The sequence below is a fragment of the Entelurus aequoreus genome, linkage group LG01, assembly GCF_033978785.1.
Source record: "Entelurus aequoreus isolate RoL-2023_Sb linkage group LG01, RoL_Eaeq_v1.1, whole genome shotgun sequence".
Classification (NCBI taxonomy): domain Eukaryota; kingdom Metazoa; phylum Chordata; class Actinopteri; order Syngnathiformes; family Syngnathidae; genus Entelurus; species Entelurus aequoreus.
Window position 1 is genome coordinate 94,270,025 of NC_084731.1, and position 21,999 is coordinate 94,292,023.

The 21,999-nt window shown below is 40.0% G+C and overlaps 1 protein-coding gene across 1 annotated transcript in view; it reads right to left on the reverse strand.

The window, feature by feature from the left end:
- LOC133649858 (receptor tyrosine-protein kinase erbB-4-like) overlaps nucleotides 1–21,999 on the reverse strand; it is a 190,494-nt gene that overhangs the window by 66,486 nt on the left and 102,009 nt on the right. Inside the window, exon 12 of the mRNA XM_062046574.1 lies at nucleotides 3,993–4,086. Within this exon, the coding sequence (XP_061902558.1) occupies nucleotides 3,993–4,086 (94 nt within the window). The remainder of the gene's footprint in view (nucleotides 1–3,992; nucleotides 4,087–21,999) is intronic.

Sequence of the window (21,999 nt, forward strand, 5' to 3'; positions counted from 1 at the left end):
CTGCTCACTACTCCTCTCATCTCCCAGGGGGTGAACAAGGGGATGGGTCCAATGCAGAGGACACATTTCACCACACCTAGTGTGTGTGTGACAATCATTGGTACTTTAACTTAACTTAACTTTATGGGGGCGGCGTGGCGCAGTTGGGAGACTGGCCTTGCCAGCAACCTGAGGGTTCCTGGTTCAATCCCCACCTTCTACCAACCTCGCCACGTCCGTTGTGTCCTTGAGCAAGACACTTCACCCTTGCTCCTGATGGGTCGTGGTTAGGGCCTTGCATGGCAGCTCCCGCCATCAATGTGTGAATGGGTGAATGTGGAAATAGTGTCAAAGCGCTTTGAGTACCTTGAAGGTAGAAAAGCGCTCTACAAGTATAACCCATTTAATTGCTTGATTGGTTGTTGTTTGTTTGACCTTGCAAATCTATATTTTGTGTCATGACTTGTTCTCCTTTTAATTTTGTGTTTGTATTAAAGTTGTTTTGCTGAAAAAAATACTTTTTAGCCTTTTTCTTGAATATATATGGGTCGAAATTGACCCGTAACACCACGGATGTTACTATAGTTAAAATTATTAAAATGAAAAAATAAATAAAACAAATGTATTTAAGAAATGTGTTCTAATACCCCTCAGTAATAGTCAGGTAACACAACAACCTTTTATTTATTTATACGATTCTCTTGAGGTTCATTTTACCATTTTTTAAATTGAAATCGAGGGGTATACTGACAAAAAAAAGGCCCAATGGCCCACACCAAAAATATTAAAACCAATATTTTCATGGATAAGGAAGCCTAACAAGGTAACCAAGAGATGAGAAACAAATTGGATGATAGATACATGTTTTTAGTGTATTTTACAGCTGATTTAAGACATGGGTCAAAACCGACCCGTTAACATAAGAGATGGTAACAGAAAGCTAACACAAGAGGAAGGTTAAAATAATTCAAAAATGTTTTGGGTCAAAATACATTAAAATGTTTAATCAATCCCATCACTGCAAAAACTGAAATCTAAGTAAGATTAAATATCTCAAATAAGGGTGATATTTGCCTATTCTTCTCCCTAAGCAGATTTTATGTTAGAGTGTTTTACTTGTTTTAAGGGTTTTGGTCCTAAATGATCTCAGTAAGATATTACAGCTTGTTGCTGAGATTTTATGACCTATATTGAGTAAAACATAAAATAAATAAATAAATAAAAAACTATCCTATCCTATCCTATATAGCAAATCGAACGGTAAATCCAACCCATGTGTGTAGTTGGTTTAATCATACATGAGGTTAACATTGCCACAGTCTTCATTTTCAGCATTGTTTCCCCTTCTCTGAGCAAACGTGTTGACCATGACTGTAATACTCGAAGGGGAGATTGATATTTAACAGACAAAACATTCTAACTTGGATTGTTTCCCTGGCTTCGAGACTCTCCTGAAGGACAGTGCAGGGAAGACACAACAAACTCCCTTCTTGTCTCTCATGGACACACACCTGTTGTTGTTGACTTTGGACTAGCGACTGCACAAGAGCAAGGCCGCGGAACAGAGACACACTGCAGGCTTACACACAAACATGCATCCAAAAAAATATACGCCACACATACACCCCCCCAACCAACGCCCTCTACGCAAATCCCATAGGGGTGATGAAAGGATGGACCGCGCCTGAGAGCTGCGGCCCACCACCATGACCTCGCACTCCCTTCCCTCTGTTGCTAGATATCTCGAAATGTAGGTTGTAATATGTATATGTGCTTTGCTATGGAGGTTTTTTTCCCACTCCAGACTGGGCCCCCTTAGGAGCCCAGTCTAGATTGTATTTTTTTACTCATTCTTTCCCAGCGTTTTACCTTTTCCCCCATCTTTTACGGGGCGCCTTGTGGCGACCCATCAGCGTTCCTGTTCTGTAACCCTGTACACTGTTTGTTTGTCTAATCTTGAACAGGTTTGTGCTGAAAACAAAGTTTCGTTGTACTTGTGCAATGACAATAAAGACCTATCCTATCCTATCCTATATAGCAGGGGTGTCCAAAGTGCTGCCCGGGGGCCATTTGCGGCCCGTAGCTAATTGTTTACCGGCTCGCCACACATTCTGGAAAAATTATTGTAAAAATAGAAAAGAACATTAAAAAAAGTGGAATGAGGTGAAATCTAACGAGAAAAAGTTGCAATGTTGACACGAAAGCTGCCATGCAGGCTGTGTTTTTTTCTTGTGTCTTTCTTCATTTTTCTTTTTTTGCCATTGCTCAAAAAAACAAAAATAATGGAAAAAAAATCCATGTTATAATGAATTATTTTCAGGGCTCCAATTACTTCAAATATTTCACTTTAAAATGTTTTATGTGGTAAATATTGCATATATTGTGTAGTAGCCATATAAAAACATCACAAGTTTTCTTTGACAAAAGCGCATAAAACAAACAAAATAATAGTTCCAGCATAAAATTGACAGATATATCTGAAGTTGATCTCGTAACTTAAGTTTTGAAAGTAAAAGAAAAACATAATGAAAATGTATCACTTTATGAGTGGGGCATCTTTTGGATCCCAACTATTTTTAGTGATTTTTTATTTATCTTTTCACTGTGATTACTCAAAAATATGAAAAATTAAAATCAATGGTGTCCTGCATTATTGATCTTTTAGGGCTCTAATTACTAAATACTGCATATTTCAGTTTTACTATAAAAAAAACTAAGTTGTTTTTGACAGAAAAGCCATAAAACATTTTTTTTCCATTTGTATTACTTTATATCAACTTGTAGTTGATATAGAGATTTACTGTAAGCGTTAAATAATTAAAAAAATAATAATACTCTGACTTATTTTTAACATTTTAATGACTGAGACCCTTTATGGTCCCCGGGACCCCTAAAGGTAAAATAAATAAAAAAATGCATATATTTTGTTATGGTTTGAAAATGAAAAATATCAAAATGGCCCCCACATGCTTTAATTTTTCCGTGTGCGGCCCTCAGTGGAAAAAGTTTGGACACCCCTGCTATATAGCAAATCGAATGGTAAATCCAACCCATGTGTGTAGTTCAGGGGTCGGCAACCCAAAATGTTGAAAGAGCCATATTGGACCAAAAATACAAAAACAAATCTGTCTGGAGCCGCAAAAAGTTAAAAGCCATATTACATACAGATAGTGTGTCATGAGATATAAATTGAATTAAGATGACTTAAAGGAAACTAAATGAGCTCAAATATACCTACAAATGAGGCATAATGATGCAATATGTACATATCGCTAGCCTAAATAGCATGTTAGCATCGATTAGCTTGCAGTCATGCAGTGACCAAATATGTCTGATTAGCACTCCACACAAGTCAATAACATCAACAAAACTCACCTTTGTGCATTCACGCACAACGTTAAAAGTTTGGTGGACAAAATGAGACAGAAAAAAAAGTGGCGTAAAACACGTCCTAGAGAGTCGGAGAAAGTTATACATGTAAACAAAACTACGGTGAGTTCAAGGACCGCCAAAATTAGTAGGACAAAACGGTGCTCGCCAAATACTCGAATCAGTGAAGCATGTTTAATACAAACAGTGTGATTTATAACAATTAGGGAGGTTTGTGTCATGTTTGTCCTCCTACAGAAACCATATTAAAACAAAAAATATATTTTTTTCCCCTCATCTTTTTAAATTTTTCATACATTTATGAAAAAGCTCCAGAGAGCCACTAGGGCGGCGCTAAAGAGCCGCATGCGGCTCTAGAGCAGCGGGTTGCCGACCCCTGGTGTAGTTGGTTTAATCATACATGAGGTCAACATTGCCCCAGTCTTCATTTTCAGCATTGTTTCCCCTTCTCTGAGCAAACGTGTTGACCATGACTCTAATACTCCAAGGGGAAATTGATATTTAACAGACAAAGACAAGACTTAACAGAAAAGCCGTAACTAATCTGACCGAGCATTTCATTTCCATACATTCATCTGGCTCTAATATGTGCAACCAAAGCTGCACCATGAGGTATTTGTTACCTGGCCGACACACGTCATGGCGTTTCCGTCCATCCTCTCACACTGGCCATCGCACTGCAGACACACGGATCCATTGGCGAATTCGCGCAGTTCCCTGATAGAGAGAAGGGGAAGAGATTGAGGTGCATGTATAATAGATTTAAGAGCCTGTTGAAATATTGATTAAGAGCACGCTGAGCAGGGATTTTCAAGTACAGTGCGCGCACATGAGCACAAGTCGTACATAGGAGCCTTTTGATTCAAACCTACATGCTACGAGGCAGGCAGAAAGCAAAGATCAACCTTCATTTACTCACGCTTGCCTCCCGGACTTTTAATTGCGGCGGTTGTCAAGAGTGCCCTCCGTTTGAGGGCATTGGAGGGCAGCATTCCGCCACTGACTATTTGATCAAGTTAAAGGCGCACAATGGTCAATGGGCGGACGGAGAAAAGGCCTATGAATAATGAACAGCTTTTTAAACCGCAGCAAACACAAAGGGATGCGCCGGGGGAGGCGTCGTAGCTGGAGGGAGAGCATGAGGGAAGCGAATACACCAGGGAGAAGCTGGCATTTGATTAGGATAGGGTGAAGTGGGGGAGGAAATGGCGAGCACAAGTACAGATCACTTTTTTTTTTGCAGAATATAGCAAGTTGAGGCACCGTGTAGAGCAGTGTTTGTGTGCCGTGGGAGATTATTTGGGTTAAAAATATTTTTTGCAAACCAGTAACCGTGTAATACTCTTCCATATCAGTAGGTGGCAGCCGGTAGCTAATTGCTTTGTAGATGTCGGAAACAGCGGGAGGCAGTGTGTAGATAAAAAGGTGTCTTATGCTTAAACCAAAAATAAACAAAAGGTGAGGGCCCCTAGGAAAAGGCATTGAAGCTTAGGGAAGGCTAAGCACAACAAAACTAAATAATAATAAAAGTTATAGATTTTATTTGTAAAAGCACTTTACATTGAACAAACTACCTCAAAGTGCTACAGTGCATTTAAAAAAACAACAACGCTAGAACCACAAATAGCTTCCCCCAACGAGTAAAATAAATAGTAAAATAAAATAAAAACTACAACAGCCTAATAGCTAGAACTAGCACACATATATGTAACAAAAAGCTTTTTTAAAAGAAGGGTTTTCAAGCCTAAAACTAAAACTGAACTGGCTACAAAGTAAACAAAAACAGAATGCTGGACGACAGCAAAGACTTACTGTGGAGCAAAGACGGCGTCCACAAAGTACATCCGAACATGACATGACAGTCAACAATGTCCCCACAAAGAAGGATAAAAACAACTGGAATATTCTCGATTGCTAAAACAAAGTAGATGCGGGAAATATCGCTCAAAGGAAGACATGAAACTGCTACGTGAAAATACTAAATAAAGAGAAAAAGCCACCAAAATAGGAGCGCAAGACAAGAACTAAAACAGTGTTTTTCAACCACCGTGCCGCCGCACACTAGTGTGCCGTGAGATACAGTCTAGTGTGCCGTGGGAGATTATTTGGGTTACAAATATTTAACCAGTAACCGTGTAATACTCTTCCATATCAGTAGGTGGCAGCCGGTAGCTAATTGCTTTGTAGATGTCGGAAACAGCGGGAGGCAGTGTGCAGGTAAAAAGGTATCTAATGCTTAAACCAAAAATAAACAAAAAGGTGAGTGCGCCTAGGAAAAGGAATTGATTGATTGATTGAGACTTTTATTAGTAGGTTGCACAGTGAAGTACATATTCCGTACAATTGACCACTAAATGGTAACACCCGAATAAGTTTTTCAACTTGTTTAAGTCGGGGTCCACTTAAATTGATTCATGATACAGATATATACTATCATATATACTATCATCATAATACAGTCATCACACAAGATAATCACAATGAATTATTTACATTATTTACAATCAGGGGTGTGGAGGGGGGGGGGATAGGATATGGACATCAAGTAGTGGACATAGAGAGAGAGAGAGAGAGAGAGAGAGAGAGAGAGAGAGAGAGAGAGAGAGAGATCAGAAGGCATAAGAAAAAGTATCTGCATTTGATTGTTTACATTTGATTGTTAGCAATCCGGGGAGGGTGTTAGTTTAGGGTTGTAGCTGCCTGGAGGTGAACTTTTATTGCGGTTTTGAAGGAGGATAGAGATGCCCTTTCTTTTATACCTGTTGGGCGCGCATTCCACATTCATGTGGCATAGAAAGAGAATGAGTTAAGACCTTTGTTAGTTCGGAATCTGGGTTTAACGTGGTTAGTGGAGCTCCCCCTGGTGTTGTGGTTATGGCGGTCATTTACGTTAAGGAAGTAGTTTGACATGTACTTCGGTATCAGGGAGGTGTAGCGGATTTTCTAGACTAGGCTCAGTGCAAGTTGTTTAACTCTGTCCTCCACCTTGAGCCAGCCCACTTTAGAGAAGTGGGTAGGAGTGAGGTGGGATCTGGGGTGGAGGTCTAGAAGTAACCTGACTAGCTTGTTCTGAGATGTTTGGAGTTTAGATTTGAGGGTTTTGGAGGTGCTAGGGTACCAGGAGGTGCATGCGTAATCGAAAAAGGGTTGAACGAGAGTTCCCGCCAGAATCCTCAAGGTGCTTTTGTTGACCAGAGAGGAGATTCTGTAGAGAAATCTCGTTCGTTGGTTAACCTTTTTGATTACCTTGGTTGCCATTTTATCACAGGAAAGGTTAGCCTCTAGAATGGAACCTAGGTAGGTGACCTCATCTTTCCTGGTGATAACAATGTCACCCACTTTTATGGTGAATGTCATCCGACATTGAAGCTTAGGGTAGGCTTTGCAGAATGAAACTGAAACTGAACTGGCTACAAAGTGAACAAAAACAGAATGCTGGACGACAGCAAAGACTTACTGTGGAGCAAAGACGGCGTCCACAAAGTACATCCGAACATGACATGACAGTCAACAATGTGCCCACAAAGAAGGATAAAAACAACAGAAATATTCTCGATTGCTAAAACAAAGTAGATGTGGGAAATATCGCTCAAAGGAAGACATGAAACTGCTACGTGAAAATACTTAATAAAGAGAAAAAGCCACCAAAGACAAGAACTAAAACAGTGTTTTTCAACCACTGTGCCGCCGCACACTAGTGTGCCGTGGGATACAGTCTGGTGTGCCGTGGGAGATTATGTAATTTCACCTATTTGGGTTAAAAATATTTTTTGCAAGCCAGTAACCGTGTAATACTCTTCCATATCAGTAGGTGGCAGCCGGTAGCTAATTGCTTTGTAGATGTCGGAAACAGCGGGAGGCAGTGTGCAGGTAAAAAGGTGTCTAATGCTTAAACCAAAAATAAACAAAAGGTGAGGGCCCCTAGGAAAAGGCATTGAAGCTTAGGGAAGGCTAAGCACAACAAAACTAAATAATAATAACAATTATAGATTTTATTTGTAAATCACTTTACATTGAACAAACTACCTCAAAGTGCTACAGTGCATTTAAAAAAACAACAACGCTAGAACCACAAATAGCTTCTTCCAACGAGTAAAATAAATAGTAAAATAAAATAAAAACTAGAACAGCCTAATAGCTAGAACTAGCACACATATATGTAACAAAAAGCTTTTTTAAAAGAAGGGTTTTTAAGCCTAAAACTAAAACTGAACTGGCTACAAAGTGAATAAAAACAGAATGCTGGACGACAGCAAAGACTTACTGTGGAGCAAAGACGGCGTCCACAAAGTACATCCGAACATGACATGACAATCAACAATGTCCCCACAAAGAAGGATAAAAACAACTGAAATATTCTCGATTGCTAAAACAAAGTAGATGCGGGAAATATCGCTCAAAGGAAGACATGAAACTGCTACAGGAAAATACCAAATAAAGAGAAAAAGCCACCAAATTAGGAGCGCAAGACAAGACCTAATACAGTGTTTTTCAACCACCGTGCCGCCGCACACTAGTGTGCCATGAGATACAGTCTGGTGTGCCGTGGGAGATTATGTAATTTCACCTATTTGGGTTAAAAATATTTTTTGCAAACCAGTAACCGTGTAATACTCTTCCATATCAGTAGGTGGCAGCCGGTAGCTAATTGCTTTGTAGATGTCGGAAACAGCGGGAGGCAGTGTGTAGATAAAAAGGTGTCTTATGCTTAAACCAAAAATAAACAAAAGGTGAGGGCCCCTAGGAAAAGGCATTGAAGCTTAGGGAAGGCTAAGCACAACAAAACTAAATAATAATAAAAGTTATAGATTTTATTTGTAAAAGCACTTTACATTGAACAAACTACCTCAAAGTGCTACAGTGCATTTAAAAAAACAACAACGCTAGAACCACAAATAGCTTCCCCCAACGAATAAAATAAATAGTAAAATAAAATAAAAACTAGAACAGCCTAATAGCTAGAACTAGCACACATATATGTAACAAAAAGCTTTTTTAAAAGAAGGATTTTTAAGCCCAAAACTAAAACTGAACTGGCTACAAAGTAAACAAAAACAGAATGCTGGACGACAGCAAAGACTTACTGTGGAGCAAAGACGGCGTCCACAATGTACATCCGAACATGACATGACAGTCAACAATGTCCCCACAAAGAAGGATAAAAACAACTGAAATATTCTCGATTGCTAAAACAAAGTAGATGCGGGAAATATCGCTCAAAGGAAGACATGAAACTGCTACAGCAAAAAAACTAAATAAAGAGAAAAAGCCACCAAAGTAGGAGCGCAAGACAAGAACTAAAACAGTGTTTTTCAACCACCGTGCCGCCGCACACTAGTGTGCCGTGGGATACAGTCTGGTGTGCCGTGGGAGATTATGCAATTTCACCTATTTGGGTTAAAAATATTTTTTGCCAACCAGTATTCATGTAATACACTTCCATATCAGTAGGTGGCAGCCGGTAGCTAATTGCTTTGTAGATGTCGGAAACAGCGGGAGGCAGTGTGTAGGTAAAAAGGTGTCTAATGCTTAAACCAAAAATAAACAAAAGGTGAGGGCCCCTAGGAAAAGGCATTGAAGCTTAGGGAAGGCTAAGCACAACAAAACTAAATAATAATAAAAGTTATAGATTTTATTTGTAAAAGCACTTTACATTGAACAAACTACCTCAAAGTGTTACAGTGCATTTAAAAAAAACAACAACGCTACAACCACAAATAGCTTCCCCCAACGAATAAAATAAATAGTAAAATAAAATAAAAACTAGAACAGCCTAATAGCTAGAACTACCACACATATATGTAACAAAAAGCTTTTTTAAAAGAAGGGTTTTTAAGCCTAAAACTAAAACTGAACTGGCTACAAAGTGAACAAAAACAGAATGCTGGACGACAGCAAAGACTTACTGTGGAGCAAAGACGGCGTCCACAAAGTACATCCGAACATGACATGACAGTCAACAATGTCCCCACAAAGAAGGACAAAAACAACAGAAATATTCTCGATTGCTAAAACAAAGTAGATGCGGGAAATATCACTCAAAGGAAGACATGAAACTGCTACAGGAAAATACTAAATAAAGAGAAAAAGCCACCAAAATAGGAGCGCAAGACAAGAACTAAAACAGTGTTTTTCAACCACCGTGCCGCCGCACACTAGTGTGCCGTGGGATACAGTCTGGTGTGCCGTGGGAGATTATGTAATTTCACCTATTTGGGTTAAAAATATTTTTTGCAAGCCAGTAACCGTGTAATACTCTTCCATATCAGTAGGTGGCAGCCGGTAGCTAATTGCTTTGTAGATGTCGGAAACAGCGGGAGGCAGCGTGCAGGTAAAAAGGTGTCTAATGCTTAAACCAAAAAATAAACAAAAGGTGAGGGCCCCTAGGAAAAGGCATTGAAGCTTAGGGAAGGCTAAGCACAACAAAACTAAATAATAATAAAAGTTATAGATTTTATTTGTAAAAGCACTTTACATTGAACAAACTACCTCAAAGTGCTACAGTGCATTTAAAAAAAACAACAACGCTAGAACCACAAATAGCTTCTTCCAACGAGTAAAATAAATAGTAAAATAAAATAAAAACTAGAACAGCCTAATAGCTAGAACTAGCACACATATATGTAACAAAAAGCTTTTTTAAAGAAGGGTTTTTAAGCCTAAAACTAAAACTGAACTGGCTACAAAGTAAACAAAAACAGAATGCTGGACGACAGCAAAGACTTACTGTGGAGCAAAGACGGCGTCCACAAAGTACATCTTGTACATGACATGACAGTCAACAATGTCCCCACAAAGAAGGATAAAAACAACAGAAATATTCTCGATTGCTAAAACAAAGTAGATGCGGGAAATATCGCTCAAAGGAAGACATGAAACTGCTACGAGAAAATACTAAATAAAGAGAAAAAGCCACCAAAGACAAGAACTAAAACAGTGTTTTTCAACCACTGTGCCGCCGCACACTAGTGTGCCGTGGGATACAGTCTGGTGTGCCGTGGGAGATTATGTAATTTCACCTAATTGGGTTAAAAATATTTTTTGCAAACCAGTAACCATGTAATACACTTCCATATCAGTAGGTGGCAGCCGGCAGCTAATTGCTTTGTAGATGTCGGAAACAGCGGGAGGCAGTGAGCAGGTAAAAAGGTGTCTTATGCTTAAACCAAAAATAAACAAAAGGTGAGGGCCCCTAGGAAAAGGCATTGAAGCTTAGGGAAGGCTATGCACAACAAAACTAAATAATAATACAAATTATAGATTTTGTTTGTAAAAGCACTTTACATTGAACAAACTATCTCAAAGTGCTACAGTGCATTTAAAAAAAACAACAACGCTAGAACCACAAATAGCTTCCTCCAACGAGTACAATAAATAGTAAAATAAAATAAAAACTAGAACAGCCTAATAGCTAGAACTAGCACACATACATGTAACAAAAAGCTTTTTTAAAAGAAGAGTTTTTAAGCCTAAAACTAAAACTGAACTGGCTACAAAGTACACAAAAACAGAATGCTGGACGACAGCAAAGACTTACTGTGGAGCAAAGACGACGTCCACAATGTACATCCGAACATGACATGACAGTCAACAATGTCCCCACAAAGAAGGATAAAAACAACAGAAATATTCTCGATTGCTAAAACAAAGTAGATGCGGGAAATATCGCTCAAAGGAAGACATGAAACTGCTACGGGAAAATACTAAATAAAGAGAAAAAGCCACCAAAGTAGGAGCGCAAGACAAGAACTAAAACACTACACACAGGAAAACAGCAAAAAAACTCCAAATAAGTCATGATGTGATGTGACAGTACACCTACTTTGAGACAAGAGCTTTAGTGATGCATGCTTGGTTATGGCTTAATGTCATATCCAACAATTGCGACAATGACTTTTTACTGTCAATATCGGCTGCTGAGTTTCATTTTTTTATGTTTTCTGCTGGTGGTGTGCCGACACATTTTTTTTTCGTTGAAAAAAAAATAGCTTCCCCCAACGGGTAAAATAAATAGTCAAATAAAATAAAAACTAGAACAGCCTAATAGCTAGAACTAGCACACATATATGTAACAAAAAGCTTTTTTAAAAGAAGGGTTTTTAAGCCTAAAACTGAAACTGAACTGGCTACAAAGTGAACAAAAACAGAATGCTGGACGACAGCAAAGACTTACTGTGGAGCAAAGACGGCGTCCACAAAGTACATCCGAACATGACATGACAATCAACAATGTCCCCACAAAGAAGGATAAAAACAACTGGAAATATTCTCGATTGCTAAAACAAAGTAGATGCGGGAAATATCGCTCAAAGGAAGACATGAAACTGCTACGTGAAAATACTAAATAAAGAGAAAAAGCCACCAAAGACAAGAACTAAAACAGTGTTTTTCAACCACCGTGCCGCCGCACACTAGTGTGCCGTGAGATACAGTCTGGTGTGCCGTGGGAGATTATGTAATTTCACCTATTTGGGTTAAAAATATTTCTTGCAAGCTAGTAACCGTGTAATACTCTTCCAAAGCAGTAGGTGGCAGCCGGTAGCTAATTGCTTTGTAGATGTCGGAAACAGCGGGAGGGAGTGTGTAGGTAAAAAGGTGTCTTACGCTTAAACCAAAAATACACAAAAGGTGAGTGCTCAAAGGAAGACATGAAACTGCTACAGGAAAAAACTAAATAAAGAGAAAAAGCCACCTAAGTAGGAGCGCAAGACAAGAACTAAAACACTACACACAGGAAAACAGCAAAAAAACTCCAAATAAGTCATGATGTGATGTGACAGTACACCTACTTTGAGACAAGAGCTTTAGTGATGCATGCTTGGTTATGGTTTAATGTCATATCCAACAATTGCGACAATGACTTTTTATTGTCAATATCGGCTGCTGAGTTTCATTTTTTTATGTTTTCTGCTGGTGGTGTGCCGCCACATTTTTTTTTCGTTGAAAAAAAAATAGCTTCCCCCAACGAGTAAAATAAATAGTAAAATAAAATAAAAACTAGAACAGCCTAATAGTTAGAACTAGCACACATATATGTAACAAAAAGCTTTTTTAAAAGAAGGGTTTTTAAGCCTAAAACTAAAACTGAACTGGCTACAAAGTAAACAAAAACAGAATGCTGGACGACAGCAAAGACTTACTGTGGAGCAAAGACGGCGTCCACAAAGTACATCCGAACATGACATGACAGTCAACAATGTCCCCACAAAGAAGGATAAAAACAACTGAAATATTCTCGATTGCTAAAACAAAGTAGATGCGGGAAATATCGCTCAAAGGAAGACATGAAACTGCTACAGGAAAATACTAAATAAAGAGAAAAAGCCACCAAAGACAAGAACTAAAACAGTGTTTTTCAACCACTGTGCCGCCACACACTAGTGTGCCATGAGATACAGTCTGGTGTGCCGTGGGAGATTATGTAATTTCACCTAATTGGGTTAAAAATATTTTTTGCAAACCAGTAACCATGTAATACTCTTCCATATCAGTAGGTGGCAGCCGGTAGCTAATTGCTTTGTAGATGTCGGAAACAGCGGGAGGCAGTGTGTAGGTAAAAAGGTGTCTTATGCTTAAACCAAAAATAAACAAAAGGTGAGTGCCCCTAGGAAAAGGCATTGAAGCTTAAATAAGTAAAATAAATAGTAAAATAAAATAAAAACTAGAACACGCCTAATAGCTAGAACTAGCACACATATATGTAACAAAAAGCTTTTTTAAAAGAAGGGTTTTTAAGCCTAAAACTAAAACTGAACTGGCTACAAAGTAAACAAAAACAGAATGCTGGACGACAGCAAAGACTTACTGTGGAGCAAAGACGGCGTCCACAAAGTACATCCGAACATGACATGACAGTCAACAATGTCCCCACAAAGAAGGATAAAAACAACAGAAATATTCTCGATTGCTAAAACAAAGTAGATGCGGGAAATATCGCTCAAAGGAAGACATGAAACTGCTACGAGAAAATACTAAATAAAGAGAAAAAGCCACCAAAGACAAGAACTAAAACAGTGTTTTTCAACCACTGTGCCGCCGCACACTAGTGTGCCGTGGGATACAGTCTGGTGTGCCGTGGGAGATTATGTAATTTCACCTAATTGGGTTAAAAATATTTTTTGCAAACCAGTAACCATGTAATACACTTCCATATCAGTAGGTGGCAGCCGGCAGCTAATTGCTTTGTAGATGTCGGAAACAGCGGGAGGCAGTGAGCAGGTAAAAAGGTGTCTTATGCTTAAACCAAAAATAAACAAAAGGTGAGGGCCCCTAGGAAAAGGCATTGAAGCTTAGGGAAGGCTATGCACAACAAAACTAAATAATAATACAAATTATAGATTTTGTTTGTAAAAGCACTTTACATTGAACAAACTACCTCAAAGTGCTACAGTGCATTTAAAAAAAACAACAACGCTAGAACCACAAATAGCTTCCTCCAACGAGTACAATAAATAGTAAAATAAAATAAAAACTAGAACAGCCTAATAGCTAGAACTAGCACACATACATGTAACAAAAAGCTTTTTTAAAAGAAGAGTTTTTAAGCCTAAAACTAAAACTGAACTGGCTACAAAGTACACAAAAACAGAATGCTGGACGACAGCAAAGACTTACTGTGGAGCAAAGACGACGTCCACAATGTACATCCGAACATGACATGACAGTCAACAATGTCCCCACAAAGAAGGATAAAAACAACAGAAATATTCTCGATTGCTAAAACAAAGTAGATGCGGGAAATATCGCTCAAAGGAAGACATGAAACTGCTACGGGAAAATACTAAATAAAGAGAAAAAGCCACCAAAGTAGGAGCGCAAGACAAGAACTAAAACACTACACACAGGAAAACAGCAAAAAAACTCCAAATAAGTCATGATGTGATGTGACAGTACACCTACTTTGAGACAAGAGCTTTAGTGATGCATGCTTGGTTATGGCTTAATGTCATATCCAACAATTGCGACAATGACTTTTTATTGTCAATATCGGCTGCTGAGTTTCATTTTTTTATGTTTTCTGCTGGTGGTGCGCCGCCAAATGTGCCTTGTCTCAAAAAAGGTTGAAAACCACTGGTGCAGAGAGATGCAGGTCGTAATGGTTTTGTTTTCCCATTTCTCAAGGCCATTATTGGGTCTACATGCTGTAATCACAACAGCAGGGGCCCCGCCACAATACATGCTGCTAAATTCGGCCACGCGCGCATATCCACTCGATCCATAAATGTCCTCGTTTGTGTGCAAACCGGCGCGTTTGTTGTCCCTTTTCTTTGAAGCGGCGAGAGGAACCCTTCAGCTGTCAATAACAACCGCCCCCCTGATCAAAAACACTTCCCTCATCAGAGCGATCGATCAGCCGACGGACACCCTGTGAGGGGGGAAAAAACTCGCAAAGCTGCAAAACAAGCCGCCTTTCCTCACAGCGGAGGGCTGATTATCGCGGCATTCTCAGATGAGGGACTCTACAAAACACTTTTTTTATGTGATCCTGACAAATTTGGGTTATGCCGGCACTTAAAGTAAAGGATTAGAGACTCAAAAGTCCGACCGTATCTCGTTAAAGAATAATGGAAGGGAAAATAAAAGCTGATGGTTTATTACAATCGCAGTGGCTTGTCTCAGACTTTTTATTCGTGTTTCTAATCCATATTTTCTAGTCAAAGGAACCTTCCGCTGCTCTTTAAACACCCTTTCCCTAAACAGTGTTTCTCCCCTGAAATCTGCATGTAGTGGAATGCTTTGGAAAAGGGTCCCGACAGTGGAGGGATACACTATATTGCCAAAAGTATTCGGCCACCCATCCAAATGATCAGAATCAGGTGTCCTAATGACTTGGCCCGGCCACAGGTGTATAAAATAAAATCAAGCACTTAGTGCGAAGTGGTAGGCCACGTAAACTGACAGAAAGGGGTCGGCGGATGCTGAGGCGCATAGTGCAAAGAGGTCGCCGACTTTCTGCACAGTTAGTTGCTACAGAGCTCCAAACTTCATGTGACCTTCCAATTAGCCCACGTACAAAACGCAGAGAGCTTAAAGGCCTACTGAAAGCCACTACTACCGACCACGCAGTCTGATAGTTTATATATCAATGATGAAATCTTAACATTGCAACACACGCCAATACAGCCGGGTTAACTTATAAAGTGACATTTTAAAATTCCCGGGAAATATCCGGCTGAAACATCGCGGTATGATGACGTATGCGCGTGACGAAGTTCGAGTAACGGAAGTTATGGTACCCCGTAGAATCCTATACAAAAAGCTCTGTTTTCATTTCATAATTCCACAGTATTCTGGACATCTTTTGCAATTTGTTTAATGAACAATGAAGGATGCAAAGAAGACAGTTGTAGGTGGGATCGGTGTATTAGCAGCGGACTACAGCAACACAATCAGGAGGACTTTGTTGGAGCGCTAGCCGCGCTAGCCGCGCTAGCCGCGCTAGCCGCCGACTTCACCTTGACTTCCTACGTCTCCGGGCCGCCAAACGCATCGGGTGAAGTCCTTCGTCCTTCTGCCGATCGCTGGAACGCAGGTGAGCACGGGTGTTGATGAGCAAATGAGGGCTGGCTGGCGTAGGTGGAGAGTTAATGTTTTTAGCATAGCTCTGTGCAGTCCGGTTGCTAAGTTAGCTTCAATGGCGTCGTTAGCACAGCATTGTTAACCTTCGCCAGCCTGGAAAGCATTAACCGTGTATTTACATGTCCACGGTTTAATAGTATTGTTGATTTTCTATCTATCCTTCCAGTCAGGGGTTTATTTCTTTTGTTTCTATATGCAGTTAAAGCAAGATGCTATCACGTTAGCTCGTAGCTAAAACATTTCGCCGATGTATTGTCGTGGAGATAAAAGGCACTGAATGTCCATTTCGCGTTCTCGTCTCTCATTTTCAAGAGGATATAGTATCCCAGGTGGTTTAACATACAAATCTGTGATCTACAATAGAAAAAGGAGAGTGTGGAATCCAATGAGCCAGCTTGTACCTAAGTTACGGTCAGAGCGAAAAAAGATACGTCCATCGCTGCCTCTCAAGTCATTCACTGTAACGTTCCTCATCTACGAATCTTTCATCCTCGCTCAAATTAATGGGGTAATCATCACTTTCTCGGTCCGAATCTCTCTCGCTCCATTGTAAACAACGGGGAATTGTGAGGAATCCTAGCTCCTGTGACGTCACGCTACTTCCGGTACAGGCAAGGCATTTTTTTATCAGCGAGCAAAAGTTGCGAACTTTATCGTCGATTTTCTCTACTAAATCCTTTCAGCAAAAATACGGCAATATCGCGAAATGATCAAGTATGACACATAGAATGGATCCGCTATTCCCGTTTAAATAAAAAAAAAATCATTTCAGTAGGCCTTTAATTGAATGGGTTTCCATGGCCGAGCAGCAGTATCTAAGCCATACATCACCAAGTCTCTAGAACAGTGGAGACGCGTTCTCTGGAGTGATGAATCACGCTTTTCCATCTGGCAATCTGATGGACGAGTCTGGGTTAGGAAAACGGTACATTTCGGACTGCATTGGGCCGAGTGTGAAGTTTGGTGGAGGAGGAATTATGGTGTGGGGTTGTTTTTACCCAGGAGTTGGGCTTGGCCCCTGAGTTCCAGTGAAAGGAACTTTGAATGCTCCAGGATACCAAAACATTTTGGACAATTCCATAATCCCAACCTTGTGGGAACAGTTTGGTGCGGGCCCCTTCCTCTTCCAACATGACTGTGCACAAAGCAAGATCCATAAAGACATGGATGACAGAGTCTAATGAGGATGAACTAGAGGGCGGGGGTTACCCCCATATGCTGTCCTCTCCAAGGTTTCTCATAGTCATTCACATTGACGTCCCACTGGGGTGAGTTTTCCTTGCCCGTATGCGGGCTCTGTACCGAGGATGTCGTTGTGGCTTGTACAGCCCTTTGAGACACTTGTGATTTAGGGCTATATAAATAAACATTGATTGATTGAACTTGACTGGCCTGCACAGAGTCCTGACCTCAATCCGATAAAACAGTGGTCCCCAACCAACGGGCGCAAGAAAAAAGAAGAAAAAAATAAATAAATATTACATTAAATCAACATAAAAAACACAATATATACATTATATATCAAAATAGATCAATACAGTCTGCAGGGATACAGTCCGTAAGCACACGTGATTGTATTTCTTTATGAGGAAAAAATAAAATTAAAAAAAATAAATAAATAAAATCCCTCCTCAAGCGTTGACCGGTCCCCAGCTACAAAAAGGTTGGGGACCACTGCGATAGAACACCTCGAAAATTCCTATAAACAAACTCCTCAACCTTGTGGACAGCCTTCCCAGAAGAGTTGAAGCTGTAATAGCTGCAAAATCCTATAGAACCCTATGGGTTAGGAATGGGATGGCACTTCAAGTTCATATGTGAGTCAAGGCAGGTGGCCAAAGACTTTTGGCAATATAGTGTATGTCTTCTGTTGAATGAAGAGGGAAATGACATGGAGGAGAGCGACAAAGTCCTGAGCACCACTGTTCTCTCGGGTCATTTCCATTCAGTCCGAGTCGCCGGCCATGATTGGCCCCTTCACCGAGGCCCCAGTGGGGGGGCTGGGCTAGACTGATGAGGGATTAGCCCTGTTTTAGCAAGAATTCAAACAAGACTGTGGCTAGCCTTCATACACTCAAAAACTCAAAAATGAAAGAAAAAAAAAAAAAAGCAGCCAACCCACCAGAGAAACTTTTTTAATTAAACACATTCACCGGCTCCCTAATCCACCCTCCCAACCCTCAGTGGACACCATCAGACATTTCCCTCCTCGCGCTCCTTCTCTCCCTTTTGTTCTTTCTTTGTTTTATTCAACAGACGTAAAAACTAATGGGAATTAGTGTCTTTTCTCATTAACAATGAAGACGCACAACAAGGAGACCTGAGAAATCTTTAAGTTGCGGTGGAATTTCTGACCTTTGTACCATATTTTGTGTCCGTCAAAGTCCGGAAAGAGAGCGAGGTCGAAAAGCATTAAGGAGGACACGACAGTAGTGGAATTTCTGCTCGTTTCTCTTTTTTCTATTCGGTACCATTGGAAGAGCATATGTGGGTTGAACATACGGTCGGCCATTGATTGTTTATTATGGCTAAGGGATTCAAGGATGTTGCAGAATAAACAGGTCCAAAACAACTGGACATTGACAGACGAGGGAAACACATAAATAACCAAGTACACTGTAAAAAAAAAATCCTATTTTTATGGTTAATTTACTTTAAATTTCTGCTGTAATTTTTCTAATTCTTTTAAATAGTTTATAAAACTGTAGAATTGAAGACATTATCTGTAAATAAACAATCCCCCTGTTATTTTAAGTAATATGCCAGTAATGACAAACTATGTATATTTCTATTTCTTTTACAGAAAAATACCAAATTAATCATACATAGCATTTTATGTTTTATTAAATTACTTTCAAATTCATGTACAATTACAGTAATTATCTTTCATTAAATATGTAGCTTGTTATATAAAAGTCAATGTCCATACTAACAATCTGTAGAATAAAGGTATTTTTTCTGCAGAACTGTTTGCATCGTCACTTTATTAAAAGGTGGTTGATCTTAACAATTCAGAAAAATTGTATTTTTCTGTGGAACTGCCAGCATTGTCACTTCATTAAAGGTGTTTGATCGTAATAATTTGGAAACACTCTGTAGAATAAAGGTATTTTTCTGCAGAACTGTTTGCATCGTCACTTTATTAAAGGTGGTTGATCTAAATAGTTTAGTAAAAATCTGTAAAATTACAATATTTTTCCGCAAAATGTTTCATGAAAATGTCTGTAAATATAATGTTTTTGATCACTATTTGGTTTACAATGTTTTACTTTAATTTTATGGTTTTCGTTTGGCAGCCGTAGCTGCCAGTAGATGACCGTTTTTTTACAGAATTTTTTTTTACAGTGTAGACCAAGTCGATGCATGATTCGCATGATTCTCGATTCAGACAACGTCTCCGGAGACGTTGTCTGTTTGCATGGTAATTCGATGCAACCTTGTACCATTTGATTATGGGTAAATAAAACTTTTGTACTAAATTCACTTTTGTTGCTGTTTAAGATTCGGACATTCCACCACAAAGTTAAAAAAACAAATATATATATATATACATGCGGTCCTCGTGTCATGACGTTTCGTAGTTACGGCATACTGCATTAATAATGCTGTACGAAAAGAATAAGAGAACCAGTTGCGTGCAAAAGAATCCGTAAGCAGAAGAATACGAACATTGCTGGACTGGGGAAGTGTTTTTATATTCCGACAAGTGACTTCTTCCCGGAAGTGAAAAATAGTGGTAGTCAACCAAGCCAAGATGGCTGTTGTGAAGCAAGCAGCGTGCAAACTCTCAGACCCTGTCAACATGAAGCCGGATAAGCCTCAGACTGGAAGTCTCTGCAGAGAGTGGTGAGGACGGTGGAAAAGATCATCAGGACTCCTCTTCCTTCTATCCAGGAGATTGCAAAAAGCCGCTGCCTGACCAGGGCTCAGAAAATCTGCAGAGACTCCTCCCACCCCCGCCAAGGACTGTTTTCACTGCTGGACTCTAGAAAGAGGTTCCGCAGCCTCCGAAGCAGAACCTCCAGGTTCTGTAACAGCTTCTTCCCTCAGGCCGTAAGACTCTTGAACGCATCATAATAATCCCCTCAATTCCCCCAAAATGGATTAACTCGCTGGAATATACAGTCAATATAACATACATCCATAAACGTGGATGCATACGCAAAAGTGCAATATATTTATCTGTACAGCAATCTATTTATTTATATCTGCACCTTATTGATTTTTTATCATGCACTACCATGAGCTAATGCAACGAAATGTTGTTCTTATCTGTACTGTAAAGTTCAAATTTGAATGACAATAAAAAGGAAGTCTAAGTCTAAGTTTAAGTCTAATAACTAAATTGAACAAATGATTATTTAGCCTAATCCCCGTTTCGGCCACACTAAATCATTGTTTAAGGTTCCCCTCCTTGGATAATTTTTTACACGGGTATGTGAGCCGTTTATTTCTTCAATCTCCGGCTCTTAGCTTTGTATGGACTCATTGATCGTTTACAAACCGAGTTCGGAGAGGAAGTGACGCCAGAAAGACCGCGCCCCCACACAGGAAGTGACGTCAGAAAGAACGCGCCACAGCCAGCTTCATAATAAAGCGGTTTCGTAACTCTGAGCTAACCACCGGAAATATGGAGGCGAGTCATGCAGACATGCCCGTGTTTCTCCTTCCGTCTGTACAGACGCTTGTGGAAATCCCACATGAATACCTTAAGAGAAAGCGATTGCAGCTATTTGGGATACAACACTTCTCAGACGGCAAGAGAACTTTTCAATGTCGAAATCAGCTGTGATTCTACTTACCGAAAAACTTCGTCCATTTGTCGAAGGAGCGACAACGAGAATGCGGGCTCCTGTGGATGTGATAAAAAAAAGTAGCTCTGCTTTGTATTACCTGGCCGATGAGGGAAGACTACGGAAAACGGGCGAATGCTTTTGGACTGGCAAAGCAGACTGTATCAGTTATTGTCCGACATGTATGTCGCGGACTCAACGTCTAGGTCCAGAGTTTATAAAGTCACCAAAAAGAATGGACAATAAAGGTGTAGGCAAAATAGTTTTTAGTGTAGAAGGGGCCTCAGAGTACGCAAGAGGCTTGGCTGCAAAAAGCAGATACGAGCCAAACAATCAAACTATGCAATGGAATAGAGCCCTATGTTTAATCAAAAAAGATCAGTCGAGCTTATCAAGGAACCATGTAGACTTGACATAAGTAAAGCTGAAAGGCAACACGTCACAGTGGTCAGGTGACCCTTCTGAAGAAGACTGCAGATGACAGTCGAAACATGTCAGGTAAAGATTCCATCTAATATGAAAATATGGTCCGATTACAAGAACATTTGAAAGAGTATATGAATAAGGAGACATAATGAACCTTTTTGAGCAACTTAAACAATTAAAGCTGACTGGCCTTGCACGTTTGTAGGCAGAACAATGCCGGACATAACCTCCAGAACACCGTCACTACTCTCGAACATGGAGGTTATGCTTTGGGTCTGTTTCTCTGCTCAGAATACAAGAAGACTTGACAGCATTGAGGGGCCAGATGAACAAACCATGTCATGAATCTTGGATGAGAACATCCTGGGCTAAGCCGGAACCCTGAAGATGGGGTCATGGATGTGTCTTGGAGCATAGCAATGACCCAAAACACACAACCAAGATGAATGCATGACACTAATACCAAATCACTCACAATGGAGAGACACTAGTGTGATCTAGAATCCTCCCCAGTGTCATGCAACTGAAATGTTTGAGGGTTTTGGTGCCTTTGGAAGATGGCGCTGCTGTTGGCAGGAGCTCTGTGCTCTACTATCATCCTTTTGTGTTCCCTCTTGGTTTTCATGTGTTTTTTTTTTTTTTGCCTTTTGGTTCGAGACCCTTTGGGACTGTGCGACAAGGGGTGGCACTTTCGCGACTTCTGCGGTGCTTTTTTGTGAACTTCTGGATCTACCTCCCGGGAGGCTTTTGGCCATGGAGACCAGCTGCTGGGTCTCTGCCACACCAGAGTCCGTTTGGAGAGACTGGAGGAGACGCGGATGAAGAGACAGGG